At 43.6% G+C, this 15,522-nt stretch overlaps 1 protein-coding gene across 1 annotated transcript in view; it reads right to left on the reverse strand.

Annotated features, from left to right (window-relative positions):
• The window catches only part of chaf1a (chromatin assembly factor 1, subunit A (p150)), a 56,527-nt gene extending 48,924 nt beyond the window's left edge, over positions 1-7,603 (reverse strand). The window contains exon 1 of the mRNA XM_070859921.1: positions 7,417-7,603. Coding sequence (XP_070716022.1) covers positions 7,417-7,486 — 70 coding nt within the window. The 5' untranslated portion in view covers positions 7,487-7,603. The remainder of the gene's footprint in view (positions 1-7,416) is intronic.
• Positions 7,604-15,522: the final 7,919 nt, after the last annotated feature.

The following is a 15,522-nucleotide window of genomic DNA, read 5'->3' on the forward strand; positions in this document are numbered from 1 at the left end:
CAAATCTAATACCATACTTTAAACTGTCAAAAATAAAATCCAAAATCTTACCGCCCTTCAGAATCTTTTAATATAACCGAACAAATACAACATGACATTTCAGATCAAAGTAATTTTATTAAAGCAATTTCAGGTTTTAAATGGAGACACTTTAACGTGCATACCAAATAGCATGGTTTGGAGAACAGTAAGGGCCCAAGTTTACACACGATAAAACCTAAACGGTGTCGGAAAAAAAACGAGCGATTCTGGAGCACTTTGCAGCTCGTTCTCTGCTTGGCGCGGCGCCCGGGGGGGGGGGGGCGGAGCCTACACTTTCGCCGATTTTGTAAGTGGGAGGGGGCGGGTACTATTTAAATTAGTTTTTTTCCTGCCGGCAACGCAGCGCATGCGCGTTGGAGCATTCGCGCATGCTCAGTGTGAAAGAAACATTGGCACTCGGCCATTTTTGTAGTTCTTTGTAGCCGTTTAGTTTTTGAACATTTTTTAATAAAAGTACATTGCCATCAGCACATCAGCACTGAGGCTTCTTGTAGCAGAGAAGGGTGCAGGAAGCCTCAAAGTTGAGGCAGCGTTTCCCAACGACCACCCCCTTTTGCTGTCGGGAAATGGCTCCTCAATTTCTGAGGCTTCCTGCAGCCTTCTCTCTTTCCCGCCAGTCGTTTGGAACGGCTCCCTTCCCTTCCCTCTCCCCCCCCCCCCCCCGCCCCCGCGTTCGGTCGGCTCCCTTCCCCCCCGCCCCCGCGTTCGGTCGGCTCCCTTCCCACCCGCCCCCGCGTTCGGTCGGCTCCCTTCCCCCCCGCCCCCGCATTCGGTCGGCTCCCTTCCCCCCCGCCCCCGCATTCGGTCGGCTCCCTTCCCTCCCGCCCCCGCGTTCGGTCGGCTCCCTTCCCTCCCGCCCCCGCGTTCGGTCGGCTCCCTTCCCCCCCGCCCCCCGCGTTCGGTCGGCTCCCTTCCCTCCCCCCGCCCCCCGCGTTCGGTCGGCTCCCTTCCCTCCCGCCCCCCGCGTTCGGTCGGCTCCCTTCCCTCCCGCCCCCCGCGTTCGGTCGGCTCCCTTCCCTCCCGCCCCCCGCGTTCTGTCGGCTCCCTTCCCTCCCGCCCCCCGCGTTCGGTCGGCTCCCTTCCCTCCCGCCCCCCGCGTTCGGTCGGCTCCCTTCCCTCCCGCCCCCGCGTTCGGTCGGCTCCCTTCCCCCCCCCCCCCCCCCCCGCCCGCATTCGGTCGGCTCCCTTCCCCCCCCACCCGCCCGCGTTCGGTCGGCTCCCTTCCCCCCCACCCGCCCGCGTTCGGTCGGCTCCCTTCTCCCTCCCCCCCCCGCGTTCGGTCGGCTCCCTTCTCCCTCCCCCCCGCGTTCGGTCGGCTCCCTTCTCCCTCCCCCCCGCGTTCGGTCGGCTCCCTCCCCCCCCCCCCCCGCATTCGGTCGGCTCCCTCCCCCCCCCCCCCCTCCGGTGACGGCTGCCTCGTTTTGAGGCTTGCTGCAGAATTCTTCCTGGCTGAAGCACTTTCACACAGGTAGGAAGATGGTTTATTTAATCTTTTCTTTGCTTATAAATGTTCATTCAAGTTGGATTCATTTGTATAAGTATAAATAAGGATTTATTATAGAATTTAATGACTTCCCTACCCCCCACCTCGTTCTGGACACCTAATTTGTAACCTGCGCCTGATTTTTTAATGTCTAGAACAGGTTTTTTCAGTTCTACAAAAATCTTCACTTGCTCCATTCTATTTTAGTTTGGAGTACATTTTCACTGTGGAAACTTTGAAATCAGGCGTCAGTGGCCGAACACGCCTCCTTTTGAAGAAAAAATTCTGTTCCAAAGTCGAACTGTTCTACCTGACTAGAACTGCAAAAAAAAAAATGTGGAGAATTGCGAATTCTAAGATAGTCCGTTCTCCACCAGTTGCTCCTAAAAATCAGGCGCAAATCATGTGGAAACTTGGGCCCTAAGAGTAGACATTTGCATTTCTTCATATGCATTCAAAGACCAGGAATTTTTTGGTGCAGTTGACTTTTGAGTACATGTAAAGACTACCCTGGTGGAAGCAGTTGGCCCAGAAACCTCCCAAAAAAATATGGACAGGTGTGGTTTTTCTTTAAAAAGGATACCTGCAAAAATATATTTTTGAATTGCACAATGGGGATCAACTTATTTTAATACATAAAATTACTATCTCATTTTTCAAAAATTTGGAGACAACATTGCCATCTGCACTTCAGCTGGTAATCCACTAAGACACATTGGGGCTAACACTGCGGCTTCCCTGGGCTCTTTACAATATATAATGATTTGGATGAAGGAATTGAGTGTAATATCTCCAAGTTTACAGATGACACTAAACTGGGTGGCGGTGTGAGCTGTGAGGGGGACGCTAAGAGGCTGCAGGGTGACTTAGACAGGTTAGGTGAGTGGGCAAATGCATGGCAGATGCAGTATAATGTGGATAATTGTGAGGTTATCCACTTTGAAGCAAAAACATGAAGACAGAATATCTGAATGTTGGCAGATTAGGAAAAGGGGAGGTGCAACGAGACTTGGGTGTCATGGTTCATCAGTCATTGAAAGTTGGCATACAGGTGCAGCAGGCAGTAAAGAAGGAAAATGGTATGTTGGCCTTCATAGCTAGGGGATTTGAGTATTGGAGCAGGGAGGTCTTACTGCAGTTGTACAGGGCCTTGGTGAGGCCTCAACTGGAATAGTGTGTTCAATTTTGGTCTCCTAATCGGAGGAAGGACATTCTTGCTATTGAGTGAGTGCAGCGAAGGTTCACCAGACTGATTCCTGGGATGGCCGGACTGACATATGAGGAGAGACTGGATCAACTGGGCCTTCATACACTGGAGTTTAGAAGGATGAGATGGGATCTCATAGAAACATACAAGATTCTGACGGGACGGGACAGGTTAGATGCGGGTAGATTGTTCCCGATGTTGGGGAAGTCTTAGGATAAGGGGTAGGCCATTTAGGACTGAGATGAGGAGAAACTTCTTCACTCAAGAGTTGTTAACCTGCGGAATTCCCTGCCGAAGAGAGTTGTTGATGCCAGTTCATTGGATATATTCAAGAGGGAGTTAGATATGGGCCTTATGGTTAAAGGAATCAAAGGGTATGGAGAGAAAGCAGGAAAAGGGTACTGAGGGAATGATCAGCCATGATCTTATTCTATGGTGGTGCAGGCTCGAAGGGCCAAATGGCCTACTCCTGCACCTATTTTCTATGTTTCTCTGTAAGAAGTGCGCATGGACCCGGTGTTGCCTCACAAAGGCCGGTTTTCCAACCTGTCAAGATTTTGCGACAGATCCTCCGTGGGACATTCACCTGGCAGAGATTGGGCTATTTGCCCAAATCATGCCCAGTGAATCTCCTTCAAACTTTTATGCCCAGTGAAAGTAGACGTGGAGCCTACTTTTACCAAAGTAAGAGTTTTAAAACATAAAAATTAAATTTAAATAGTTTTTAATAATAAAAACCCTGTCCATTAAGGCAAGTTTATTTTTGACACTATTAAAACACTTTAAAAATCCAAAAATTTCCCCCCTAAAACATTATAAATAAGTGATGCAATTTATTTATTTTGCTGTGTTTGGGTGTTTTCAGGATTTTTCTCATTGATAGTACTGTAATGGGAACTCCATTATCAGAATACTGCATCATGATTGGTTGTCCAGGCCAATGTGACTCCAGCTTCCTCCTTGCATACCTCGAAGACAGGTCCCCATGCGCTGCGCAGAAAATATAAGCCTCCGACCGGGATCTTACGTTTCTCCAAAACCAACAGATAGATTCATAGATTTATTTCGGCTCGGAGGCGTTTGTACGAAGGAAGCCTCCGACCTCAATTTTAGGCCCATTATTGCCTTATTGGCAACCAACTGTTATTGTACATATAGTTTCCATCTTAGCTGCTAAAGTAATGACTGAACACGAAGTAATGAACAGGCAAAATTGTTAGATTGCAAGTTACCAGAATAAAGTGCAGTGGCAATTCAAATTCAGTGGGTGAGCAAAAAAAATTAAGAACATTAGTGTGAAAAAAAATTGCATCAGATCATTTGAATTAAACAACTTTGCACTAAGTGTAGACTGCATAAAGTTCAGAAGGAAAAGATTTCACTGTGAACAAATACTGAAAATTGGTCATGATAATCCAAGGGATATGACAAAAAATATTGCTCATGAATATCCTGCAGAGGAGTGCTGGGCCACTCTTACCAGGCTCAATTATCCAACGTTAACCAAGGTAGTGGCGGAGTTACTAGAATTGCCTACACAGTGCATGGCCAACAGAGTGGCAAAAAAGTAGTACAGCAATATTCCTGTTTGAGCGCTACCCATTAACCTCTACTGGTAAGATCAGATGCAGCTATCAACTACAAATACACCTTGGGTGTAATGCCCTCCATAGTTGAATAACCTACGAATACTCTCCAGGCTCACACAATAGGCAACAACTGGCAGAGTGGCAGCAACTGTCAAACTGCAACTCAGTATGGAGCAGAGGTAGGTGTGTACATACAAATCAAATCTATAGATGGTAATTTTCTTGTCCAGTAAAGATTGCAGGTGAGCAATTTAAGAAAAGCAATAGGGCCTCTACTCAGCACTTAAGACCGGAGCTTCGGAATTTAGCTGCATTAGTTTATTTGGTATAACTCGCATCGCAAAGCATAGAATATTTGTACTCCATCCTATCTGGAGTGGTACCAGTGCATTTTTATCCAAAAGTCCCACAAACCAGTTATTACACCCAAATGTTTACTGCAATGACATCCACTCAACTGTGATAAACACTGATCACATTACAGCCAATGTAGCATTGCATACAGTAGGAAAAAATACACAGCTATTCTACATATTCAACAGGATAATCAAACCTAGGATTTCAGTTTAACAATGGCTTTTATAAATTATCAATTGTGTAAATCATGAATCTCATCAGCCCAGTGACTTTAAAAACTACACTGCTGTGTACCAATGAGATATAACAAGCACAAAAGCTCCTTAAAATTTTGTGAAGCATAATTTCAGGTGTTGCATACAGGAACCTTGCTCATGTGTGGCCGCTCAGCTTTGCAAGACTAAAATGCAAGGCTTCAGCAGTGTAAAACTGTACTAAAATAACCAACCTCCTTCTGAGATTACCTCAAGGCATGTAATGAAATTTAGAGAATTGCTCAACTTCTGGTAGCACACCAAAACATTGCAAAAGTTTTGAGAGTCATGACTGGACAGACTTCTCCCAATTGGTCTGCAGTTCTTTACTCCAGTATATCTTGTGAAAAGGAGCTTGAACGTCCAAGTGCATTGTCCAGGTGGTTAGGTAACCAGAAAGGTGTTTATTTGAAAGGGGTGAAAAAAAAGGAGAGAAATACCCTTAAAAGCAGCAGGTTACCAAGCAATAGTTCTGATCTATAAATTACTTTATCCTGAGTGAACAATGGCACAGCATGCTCTGCATCAATACACCAGTGCTGCCACCAAGTACAAAAGGCAGTAGTGCATCCCAATGAGAAGTTTTAAATGTCAGCTGACGAGTAAAGGGAAGCAACAAGTAATGGCAGGGTAAAAGACGAGTGTCCATGGTTTGGTTTCAATAATACACAAATGGCTTGAGAGATTAGCACAATCCTGTAAAAATAGATGCAAGAGACAAGTTACTCTTCTCAAAACCTGAAAGATAACTGAGCTGTTGACTTAAGGATACATTTCCCTTCCCCAATACCTCCATTAAAATACAGAATATCCTTCCCCTTAATTAGTTTCTCGGACACAGGGCAATTCAGCATGATTAATCTTCCCTTTTATGAAGAGTAGGGAAATAAGATCCAACAGTACAACTGAAAACACCTTCAAGCCAACAAATTAACATTCAGCTGGTACATGTATCCATTACTTTATTAACCTCTTCTAGAAATGCATATTAAATTCCATCTCAACTGTCAGTATACTGCCAAAATCCTTGCAAAAACTGTTAGTAATCCAGAACAATGAATTATGTGACAAAATGGTTTATTCCTTAGGAGTCCCGATCTTAAATCACAGTGCTGTGTGGAATGCATCAAGCAGTTATATACAGGGAGCTTTCAGAAGGGCAGGGCAGTGGAGGGAGGCTCAGAGGGTATGCACAATCTTCCAGCCGTGAATTATAGGCAGATGTAACCATTGCCTGCCCACCCGGGATGGCATTGGCACCCAGAGATGGTAATTACAAAAAGATAATCTTTGATCAATGCTATTTCACAGTTATCTGCTGAAACACACCATTTTGGTGCCATTCACAAGTCAGTTGTCATTCAGGGAGTACCATTTTATTGCTGAAGCTATATTTTCTCTCTTCCCCTCCCCCATCACAGCCCCCAATTGTAAATCAAACACAAGAAGTCTCCACCCAAACATATACCTCTTTTCCACTGAGAAATAAAAACAAAAAACAAACTTCAAAATAACTAGTGATAACTTTCATACTGTGTTTTGTGGGGTCACTCGAACATCTTTAATGTAAATAGTTTGGTTACCTAGTATCTCACTGCACAAGTACTTATTCACAAGGGGTTAAACGTTGCCTCCAATGAAATGCTGCACGTATTTGAGAGCAATGCAGTAGGAAGCACAATGCTCAATTACTATAGACTTATTCACCAAGAACTTTCAATTTTGACAATTCATTTGCACGAACCAACGCTATTGCTTGTAAATGTAACATTACTTGTTTAATGCCTTAAAAGATTTAATGTTAGACGGAAAATTTAAATTTAAAGCATTGACCGGGGGAAGAAACAAAGACAATCCCGTACAAATTGGGGGAATAAAAATGAAGAGCATTATGAAAAATCAGATTACAGAATGTTGAGCGAAAAAAAGTTTGTTTACCAATCCCGTTTCTTTCCACAGTAGACAAAACTGTAAAAATAGTGCAAAAGTGATCAAGTTTCAGAATCCCAACTTGAAGCAATATTTAAAACTAGATTTTAACCCAAACAAGGACGAAATAGAAATGTCTAAAGATAAGATGCTTGTGTGTGAAGTACATAGTTTATATTGGCCTTTAAGCAACTGATCGCTTGTGCTGATCCTGATACAGCTCCATTTAATCCAACTCTGCCTCTCCCGCCTTTCTGCGGCTCAGCAGCTGAGTGAAAGGGGTCGGGGGGCCACTGCGAACCGTTCGCCGGCAAACTTCCTGTCAGCGCCTTAAAAGTAACTTTGTGTTTTTTTATATAATTGCCGCAAGTGCGAGTTTATTCCTGCTGCCCCTCTCCATGGCGGCGCTGACTCGGACACTCGGGGTGCCCCGGGGCCTGTCAGGATGCATTCGCTGCCTTGTCAGTCCCGGCCCCTTCCCTGGGTACCTTTACCCCGCTCGGTACCTCAGGCGGGGCCTTGCCGCCAGTTGGGAGCCTGGCTTGTTCCACTCACCTCGGCTCTCTGTCGCCGCTTTGCCAGCGGCCGCCTGTTCTTGCTGTCCTGGGCTCGGGGTGTGCAGCATCTCTCGGTCTCGATCTCTCTCGCCCACCCCGCTGTGTTGCTGCCGAGTCGTGGACCGGGCCGCGCGGCACTGCTCTCCGCTCCGGCCGGGCCGCTCCCGCTCACTGCTCTTTCCCCTCCCCCCCCAGTCCGCTTGTATTTGGCGGGAACCGACACGAGCCGGCGTCGCCTCCTCACCCATTGGCTGCTCCCCGTCACGTGGGCCTCATTCCCGGTGCCCCGCTTCAGCAGCACTGTCATTGTATTTTAAAAAAAATCTCACATAATTTTAGACAAAAGGTTCTGCCTGAAGTCGAAAACTAAGATTCAAAAAAATATCTGAAATTTGTCGCTGTGTCCAGTCTACCCCGATTGGTCACTACAGAAAGGCGGGGCGAATTCTGATTGACAGATGGTTTGACCAATCAGCTGATCAGCCGGCACAAACTCGGAAATGACTGACTTCAAAGGCAAAAAGATTATTTGGAGAATAATGCGTTGTGGGAACTTGTTATTCGTATTGCTTTGGAACCAACATCTATACAGATTTTAATTCAATCAGCAATATCTTGAGAAACAATTCACCGCTTTGTTTTAAAGGAATTGTCAATCTCTTGAGGAGGAATCTTAAGTCCAAGAAAAAGTTGAGGATGGCAACATTGTTTTGGGCAGGAGAAAACCAACAAGCTTACCCTTCCAAACCACCCATTAGTTTCCTTACTATGATTCTGGAATTAATAACTCTGTATCTCTTCACAATACTCATGCATCCAAAATAAAAGCAGAAAATGCTGTATATAAATTCAAGTTATTATTGTTATTGATGACCTTTCTTCAGAACTCATCTGTCCAGTTTTCAACCATGCCATGGCTTTCCGTTCTACTGCCTCCACTGATAATTGGTTCCACAGTTATATCACCCATTTGCTTAAAAAAAAGTTATCTATATTTTCGATTGACACCCTGAATATTAAACTATGCCTATTCCACAATTCTTGTACCCGACAGAACTTTCTGAATCCAAATTTTTCATACCACTGAAAATCTTAAAACCCTGCAGCAAGTTCCTCTCATTCTCCTCTTCCCTAGAAAGTAAAGCACTAGGGTGGACAATCCTTTCTCATAACTCAGCCCCCTAAGTTCAGGAATCAGCCTTGCAGCCCTCTCGACTCTTTCCAATAATGCTTCATCTTTCGCGTAACAGAGACCCAAACTGAACACAGTACTCTAGAAATCACCTCACCTTAAGCTGGCACAATGTCACCATCACCTCCTTAGACTTATGTCATTCCCTTAGTTTATACATTCTAACATTTAATTTACTTTCTTCACCACATGCAAACACTGAACTCACAGTTTTAATGATCTATCCACTAACCCTCCAAATCCCCTGCTCTGTTGGCTTGAGCAGTGTGTCACTTCATATGTAATCCACATTCTTGCTGCTTCTACCTAATCCCTGTATTGAACTTCATCTGCCACCTCTCTGCCCATTGACCTAGAATATCCAGATCTGCCCAATGACCGAGAATGCCCAGATTCCTGTAGGGATTACTGCATATTTATTTGCATTAATGGTTACTGCACCCAATTAGGCATCGTATGCAAACTTCAAAAAAGAACTTGCATAAAGCAACAATTGTTAATCGTTGGCAGAGTTCAGAGAGGTGTTGGATGGGACAAGGAGGCTGGCAAGGTTAGTCCCTCTGTGGATGCGCTGGGTGTGAAGGTCAATGAGAGAGGATGGGATAGTTGGGGTTGCTGCTCATAAGGCAGCAATAGGTGCCTCAAATGGCCCTTCGGAGGGTAGATTTAAGGGAGATGCAAGTTGAGTAGGCAGACAGGGCCTCAGATTAACATCTCATCTGAAAGATGTTACTCCCTCAGTACTGCATTGAACTGTCAACCTAGATTATGTGCTCAAGTCTTTGCAATGAGGCATAAACCTGTACATTTCTGACTCAGGCAAGAGTGCTACAAGTGAGCCAAGGCTGACACCACATCTTGGAACAATATTCTATCCTCTAAATTATTAAAAAAACAGCCCCACTACTGATCTCAATGGGATGCTACTGGTACACAGTCTCGCTGACACTTCTCCACACATCACTACCCTATGTTGACTTGCAGCCATTCTTCAGTTCAGTCTAATACTTTGTCAGCTATCTCATGGGCACACTCCTTGCAAGTACATTTCTATGTAATTAGTGTGAATTGTCTTACTGAAATCCAGGTAGATAACGTCCACTGCCTCAGCCCGATATAACAGATCTGTAACCTCCGTAAAGATAGCAGTAAATTGGTCAGAAACAATCTGTTTTTCTGAACCCATTTCAAAGCTGTCACATGAGGGTGCTTAGGCCAAATGACAGTGATTACTACCTGAAACCTATTCAGTAGATCAGCCAGTTTCAATAGGTTTTCACTGACTTGGTGAAATGGCTCTACTGATGGATACTTATAAGTGCAACATAAACCATCATAATTAGAAATTGGGTTGTTCTCTCTTTCCCCAAGTCCAAAATTAGGCAAAGGATCACGTGAGTTCTGTCGATGTGATCCTTTGTTCAGACACATAAGTGAAAATTGAATTGTTTACTGCCACTCACTGTTTGGATGGATATGAAGAATCAGCACCTTTAGGAGAGGAGGGGAGAAAATTAGAATATATTCTAAAATCCTAAGAATATATCAAATTAACACAAAATTCTGCTGTAGGTATCCCGTGCCACACTAAGTCCCGCTCATCTATCATGTTTGTTCGAGATGACCTATAGTGGTTACTCACAGGGGTGGCAGGCACGACTTAGCCCAATAATGTCCTCACTCAACATCCATATATAGGCACACTGTTTGCAACAGGGCACACTCGATAGTGATCTGGAACCCTGTCTGAAATTCTCCTCTCAACCATGAGTGCAGAGGCCAATTTTAGCACTCTTATTGCTGCTCCAGTTAAGATCAGTAACCCAACTGTGACTGTGGATGAAACTTGAGCCCTTCCTAGTTTGTATGTTATGGTAGTACAATAGCTGGTAGAGTACAAGATTGAGCTGCACACTGACCCGATGCGTGAACTTCTGTTCACTTTAAGTCTGCCTGTGCCACTAACCATTGCAGCGATGTTTCCTTGTTGGAAAATATAGTACTGGATTCACTTGTAATATACTGGGAAATGTTTGGACTCCAATGAACCCAACTTTGGAAGTAACCTGCTTGCACTGAACAGACACTTGTTAATTTTTACTTATTCATGCCTATGAATGCATTTGAATTTTACACTGGCTATATATTCAAAACCAATTGAGGAAATGTTATTCAAAATTATAGCTGTAAAGTCCTGTTCCAAGATTAAAAAAAAAAAATTGTCAATGCCCAGAGCCCAAAATAAAAACAGAAATGGTAAAACACATAGCAGGTTCATCAGTGCTTGATAATTCTTCTTCTTCGGCAGTCCCCCGGAGTCAAGAATGACTTGATTCCACGCTAAAATGAATTCTAAGGTGACAGATGGGGCCAATGTAGGATCTACAATCTCTGTCACTTAAGAACATAAGAAATAGGAGCAGGAGTAGGCCATATGGCCCCTCGAGCCTGCTCCACCATTCAATTAGATCATGGCTGATCAGATCATAGGCTCAGCTCCACTTCCCTGCCTGCTCCCCATAACCCTTTACTTCCTTAATGCTCAAAAATCTATCTCCACCTTAAATATATTCAATGACCCAGCCGCCACAGCTCTCTGGGGCAGAGAATTCCACAGATTTACAACCCTCCGAGAACAAATTCCTCCTCATCTCAGTTTTAAATGGGCGACTCCTTATTCTAAAACTATGCCCCCTAGTTCTAGATTCCCTCATGAGTGGAAACATCCTCTCTGCATCTACTTTGTCGAGCCCCCTCATCATCTTATATGTCTTAAAAAGATCACCTCTCATTCTTCTGAACTCCAATGAGTACAGGCCCAACCTGCTCAACCTTTCTTCATAAGTCAACTCCTTCATCTCAGGAATGAACTGAGTGAACCTTCTCTGAACTGCCTCCAATGCAAGTATATCCCTCTTTAAATAAGGAGACCAAAACTGTATGCAGTACACTAGGTGTGGCTTACCAATACCCTGGACAGTTGGAGCAGGACTTCTCTGCTTTTATACTCCATCCCACTTGCAATAAAGGCCAACATTCCATTTGCCTTCCTGATTACTTGCTTTTATCTGCAGACTAACTTTTTGTGTTTCATGCACAAGGACCAGGTCCCTCTGTACTGCAGCACTTTGCAATCTTCCTCCACTTAAATTATAATTTGCTTTTTTATTTTTTTCTGCCAAAGTGGATAACCTCACACTTTCCCACATTATACTCCATCTGCCAAATTTTTGCGCACTCACTTAGCCTGTCTATATCCCTTTACAGATTTTTTGTGTCCTCTTCACAACTTGCTTTCCCACCCATCTTTGTATCATCAGCAAACTTGGCGACATTGCACTCGGTCCCTTCATCCAAATCATTAATATAGATTGAAAATAGTTGAGGACCCAGCACCGATCTCTGTGGCATCCCACTAGTCCCAACCGGAATATGACCCATTTATCTCGATTCAGTGGCCCTGAAATCCCAGTTCTCTGCTTCCCGCGGGTGCTCACCAGAAAATGGCTAAAAAGATCTGCACCTACCTTTTCCTGCTGTGCCCACCAGAGATCCCGGTCCTGAGGCCTCCTCTTCTTACGCAACGGAGCCCGTTCACGTTGGGTCGTCTGTCGGAGTCATGTGGGCTTGGACACCCAATCACAGTCAAGTATTTTTCATCCATAGTCCGAGAAGTTTCGTAAGTCCGAAACTCTTATTACTATGAATGAGAAACAGCCCCAAACACTACATAAAACATTAAGAAAAACACCTCGCATAAATACATTGTAGAAATTAAAGTTGATATAAATGTTTTTGAAAACATTTTTTGCCAATTTACAAAAAAAAGTATAAATTATGGTTTAAAATAAATTTACCTTGGTGGGCAGGGTTTTTAACATTAAAATGTGTTTAAAAATTTTTATTTTTATATGTTTTTTATGTTTTAAAACTCTTACGCTGGTAAAAGTAGGTTATGTGCCTGCTTTTACCAGGTGCAAGAGTTTTAAGGACATTCGCAGGACAAGGGATGGGCAAATAGCCCAATCTCTGCCGTGGGAATGTCCTTCTCTCCGAGATGCAGAGGATCCGTCAAGACAGAAACTTGACAGATCGGAATAGATGGTTTACAGCACATGCGCATTGCGTGCCGAAAACCGGCTTTTGCGATGCCTTCCCGGGTCTGTACACACTGTGCGGACCTGGGGAGGCCGGGATTTCAAAGCCTCTGTTTTCTGTTCGTTAGCCAATCCTCTATCCATGCTAATATATTACTCACAACCCTGTGAACTTTCATCTGTGCAGTAACCTTTTATGTGGCACCTTACCGAATGCCTTCTGGAAATCCAAATACACCACATCCACTGGTTCCCCCTGATCCACACTGCTCGTTACATCCTCAAAGAACTCCAGCAAATTTGTCAAACATGATTTCCCTTTCATAAAACTAAATTATGCTTTTCCAAATGTCCTGCTACTACTTCCTTAATAATGCACTCCAGCATTTTCCCACTGATAGATGTTAGGCTAACTAGTCTATAGTTTCCTGCTTTCCATCTGCCTCTTTTTAAAAATAGGAACGTTACATTTGCCGTTTTCTAATCTGCTAGGACCTCCCCAGAATCCAGGGAATTTTGGTAGATTACAACCAATGCATCCACTATTTCTGCAGCCACTTCTTTTAAGACCCTAGGATGCAAGCAATCAGGTCAAGGGGACTTTAGTCCCGTATTTATAGTTCCTCCCTCCCTATATAGCCCCTTCATTATACATGATTGGGATATTCTTAGTGTCTTCTACCATGAAGATCCAATACAAAATATTTGTTCAAAGTCTCTGCCATTTCCCTGTTCCCCATTATTGATTCCCCAGTCTCATCCTCTAATGGAACCAACATTTACTTCAGCCACTCTCTTCCTTTTTATATACCTGTAGAAACTCTTATTATCTGTTGTTATATTTATTGCTAGTTTACTTTCATAATCTATCTTCCCTCTCTTTATTTTTTTTTAGTCATTCTTTGCTGGTTTTTAAAAGTTTCCCAATCCTCTGCCTCCCACTAGTCTTGGCCACTTTGTATGCCACTGTTTTCAATGTGATACTATCCTTTATTTCCTTAATTAGGAAAGACTTTAAGAGAATGGTTATCCCTTCTCTTAAAGTCTTTCCTTCTCATTGGAATATATTTTTGTTGAGAGTTATGAAATATCTCCTTAAATGTCCGCCACTGCTCATTAACCGTCTTACACTTTAATCTATTTTCCCAATCCACTTTAGCCAACTCTACCTTCATACTTTTGTAGTCTCCTTTATTTAAGCTTAGGACACTGGTTTGAGATCCAACTTTCTCATCCTCCAACTGAATTTGAAATTCAACCATGCTATCATCATTCTTTCTTCGAGGATCCTTTACTAGGAAATCATTTATTAATCCTGTCTCATTACAAAGTACCAGATCTAAAATAGCCTGCTCCCTGGTTGGTTCTGCAACATACTGTTCAAGGAAACTATCCTGGATACACTCTATGACCTCTTCCTCAAGGCTACCAATTTGATTTGTCCAATCAATATGGAGATTAAAATCACCCACGATTATTGCCATACCTTTCTTACAAGTCTCCATTATTTCTTGATTTATACTCTGTCCTACAATGTAGTTACGTTAGTGGGCCTATAGACTACTCCCACCAGTGACTTCTTCCCCTTATTATTCTTTATCTCCACCCAAACTGATTATACATCTTGATCTTCTGTGCCAATATCATTTCTCACTTCTGCACTGATCTCATCCTTTATTAACAGGGCTATCCCACCTCCTTTTCCATTCTGCCAATCCTTCCAAAATGTCAAATACCCCTGAATATTCAGTTCCAAGCCTTGGTCACCTTGCAATCACATCTCTATTATGGCTATCAGATCATTCCCATTTATTTCTATTTGTACCATTAACTCATCTATTTTGTTACGAATGCTGCATGCATTCAGATTAAGAGCTTTTAATTTTGTTTTTTTTATCATTTTTCCCTGCTTTGACCCCACTTTCTGATACACTTTTATGTTTATACATTCTGTCCTTTCCTGTCAGATTCTGGTTATCATTCACACTATTTGCTACCCTGCTCTATTGCTTTCTCCTTGCTCTTTGACTTTTAAAATTTCCTCTCACCTGAACCCTTTCACCCCCCCCTCCCCGCCACCCCGCCCCCTCCCAGTTGGGGCAGATGGTAGTTGAAGGGATGGGTGGGTGGGGTGCTTTACGTGTCGTATGCTCCTTCCGCTGTTTGTACTTGGCTTCTGCATGCTGCCGGCGAAAAGATTCGAAGTGTTCGGCACCGTCTCAGATGTTTCTCCTCCACTTTGAGCGGTCTTGGGCCTGGGATTCCCAAGAGTCGGTAGGGATGTTACATTTTTTCAAGGAGGCTTTGAGGGTGATGATAGCAAAGTTTTGACAACAGGTCTATATGTCACATTAAATGACCAGATTATTGCCTCCACTATCCTAGCTGCATTTGTTGTGGAGAAAATCTTCCTGACACTAGTCCTAAATTTGGCTTTCAGCAGTTTGAACCTGTAGCTCCTTGTCTTACTGTCGTGGTTAACCTGAAGCAGTGTTCCAGATTTATCTTTTCTTTCCCACTTACTATCTTAAATACCTTTACGGCACCCCCACTCAGTTTCCACCTTTTGAAGCTGAAGGGCCCAAGTTTCATCAGTATTTTCCCATAACTCAGTGCTCTGGCAGTAAGGATCAGTCTTGTTTATCAACTCTCTGCATTGCCTCCAGGGATTAAATTGTGCCTCAGTGACCACAGTTGTCAAAATACTTGTATGCTATAGTGGCTGAATATTCCAAATTACTTGAAGGTACCGCACTCAAAATTATTACATAAAAGATACAGCACAGAAACAGGTCTTTCGGCTCAGCTGGTCCAT

This window comes from Pristiophorus japonicus, chromosome 18 (genome assembly GCF_044704955.1).
Source record: "Pristiophorus japonicus isolate sPriJap1 chromosome 18, sPriJap1.hap1, whole genome shotgun sequence".
NCBI classification, from domain to species: Eukaryota; Metazoa; Chordata; class Chondrichthyes; family Pristiophoridae; genus Pristiophorus; species Pristiophorus japonicus.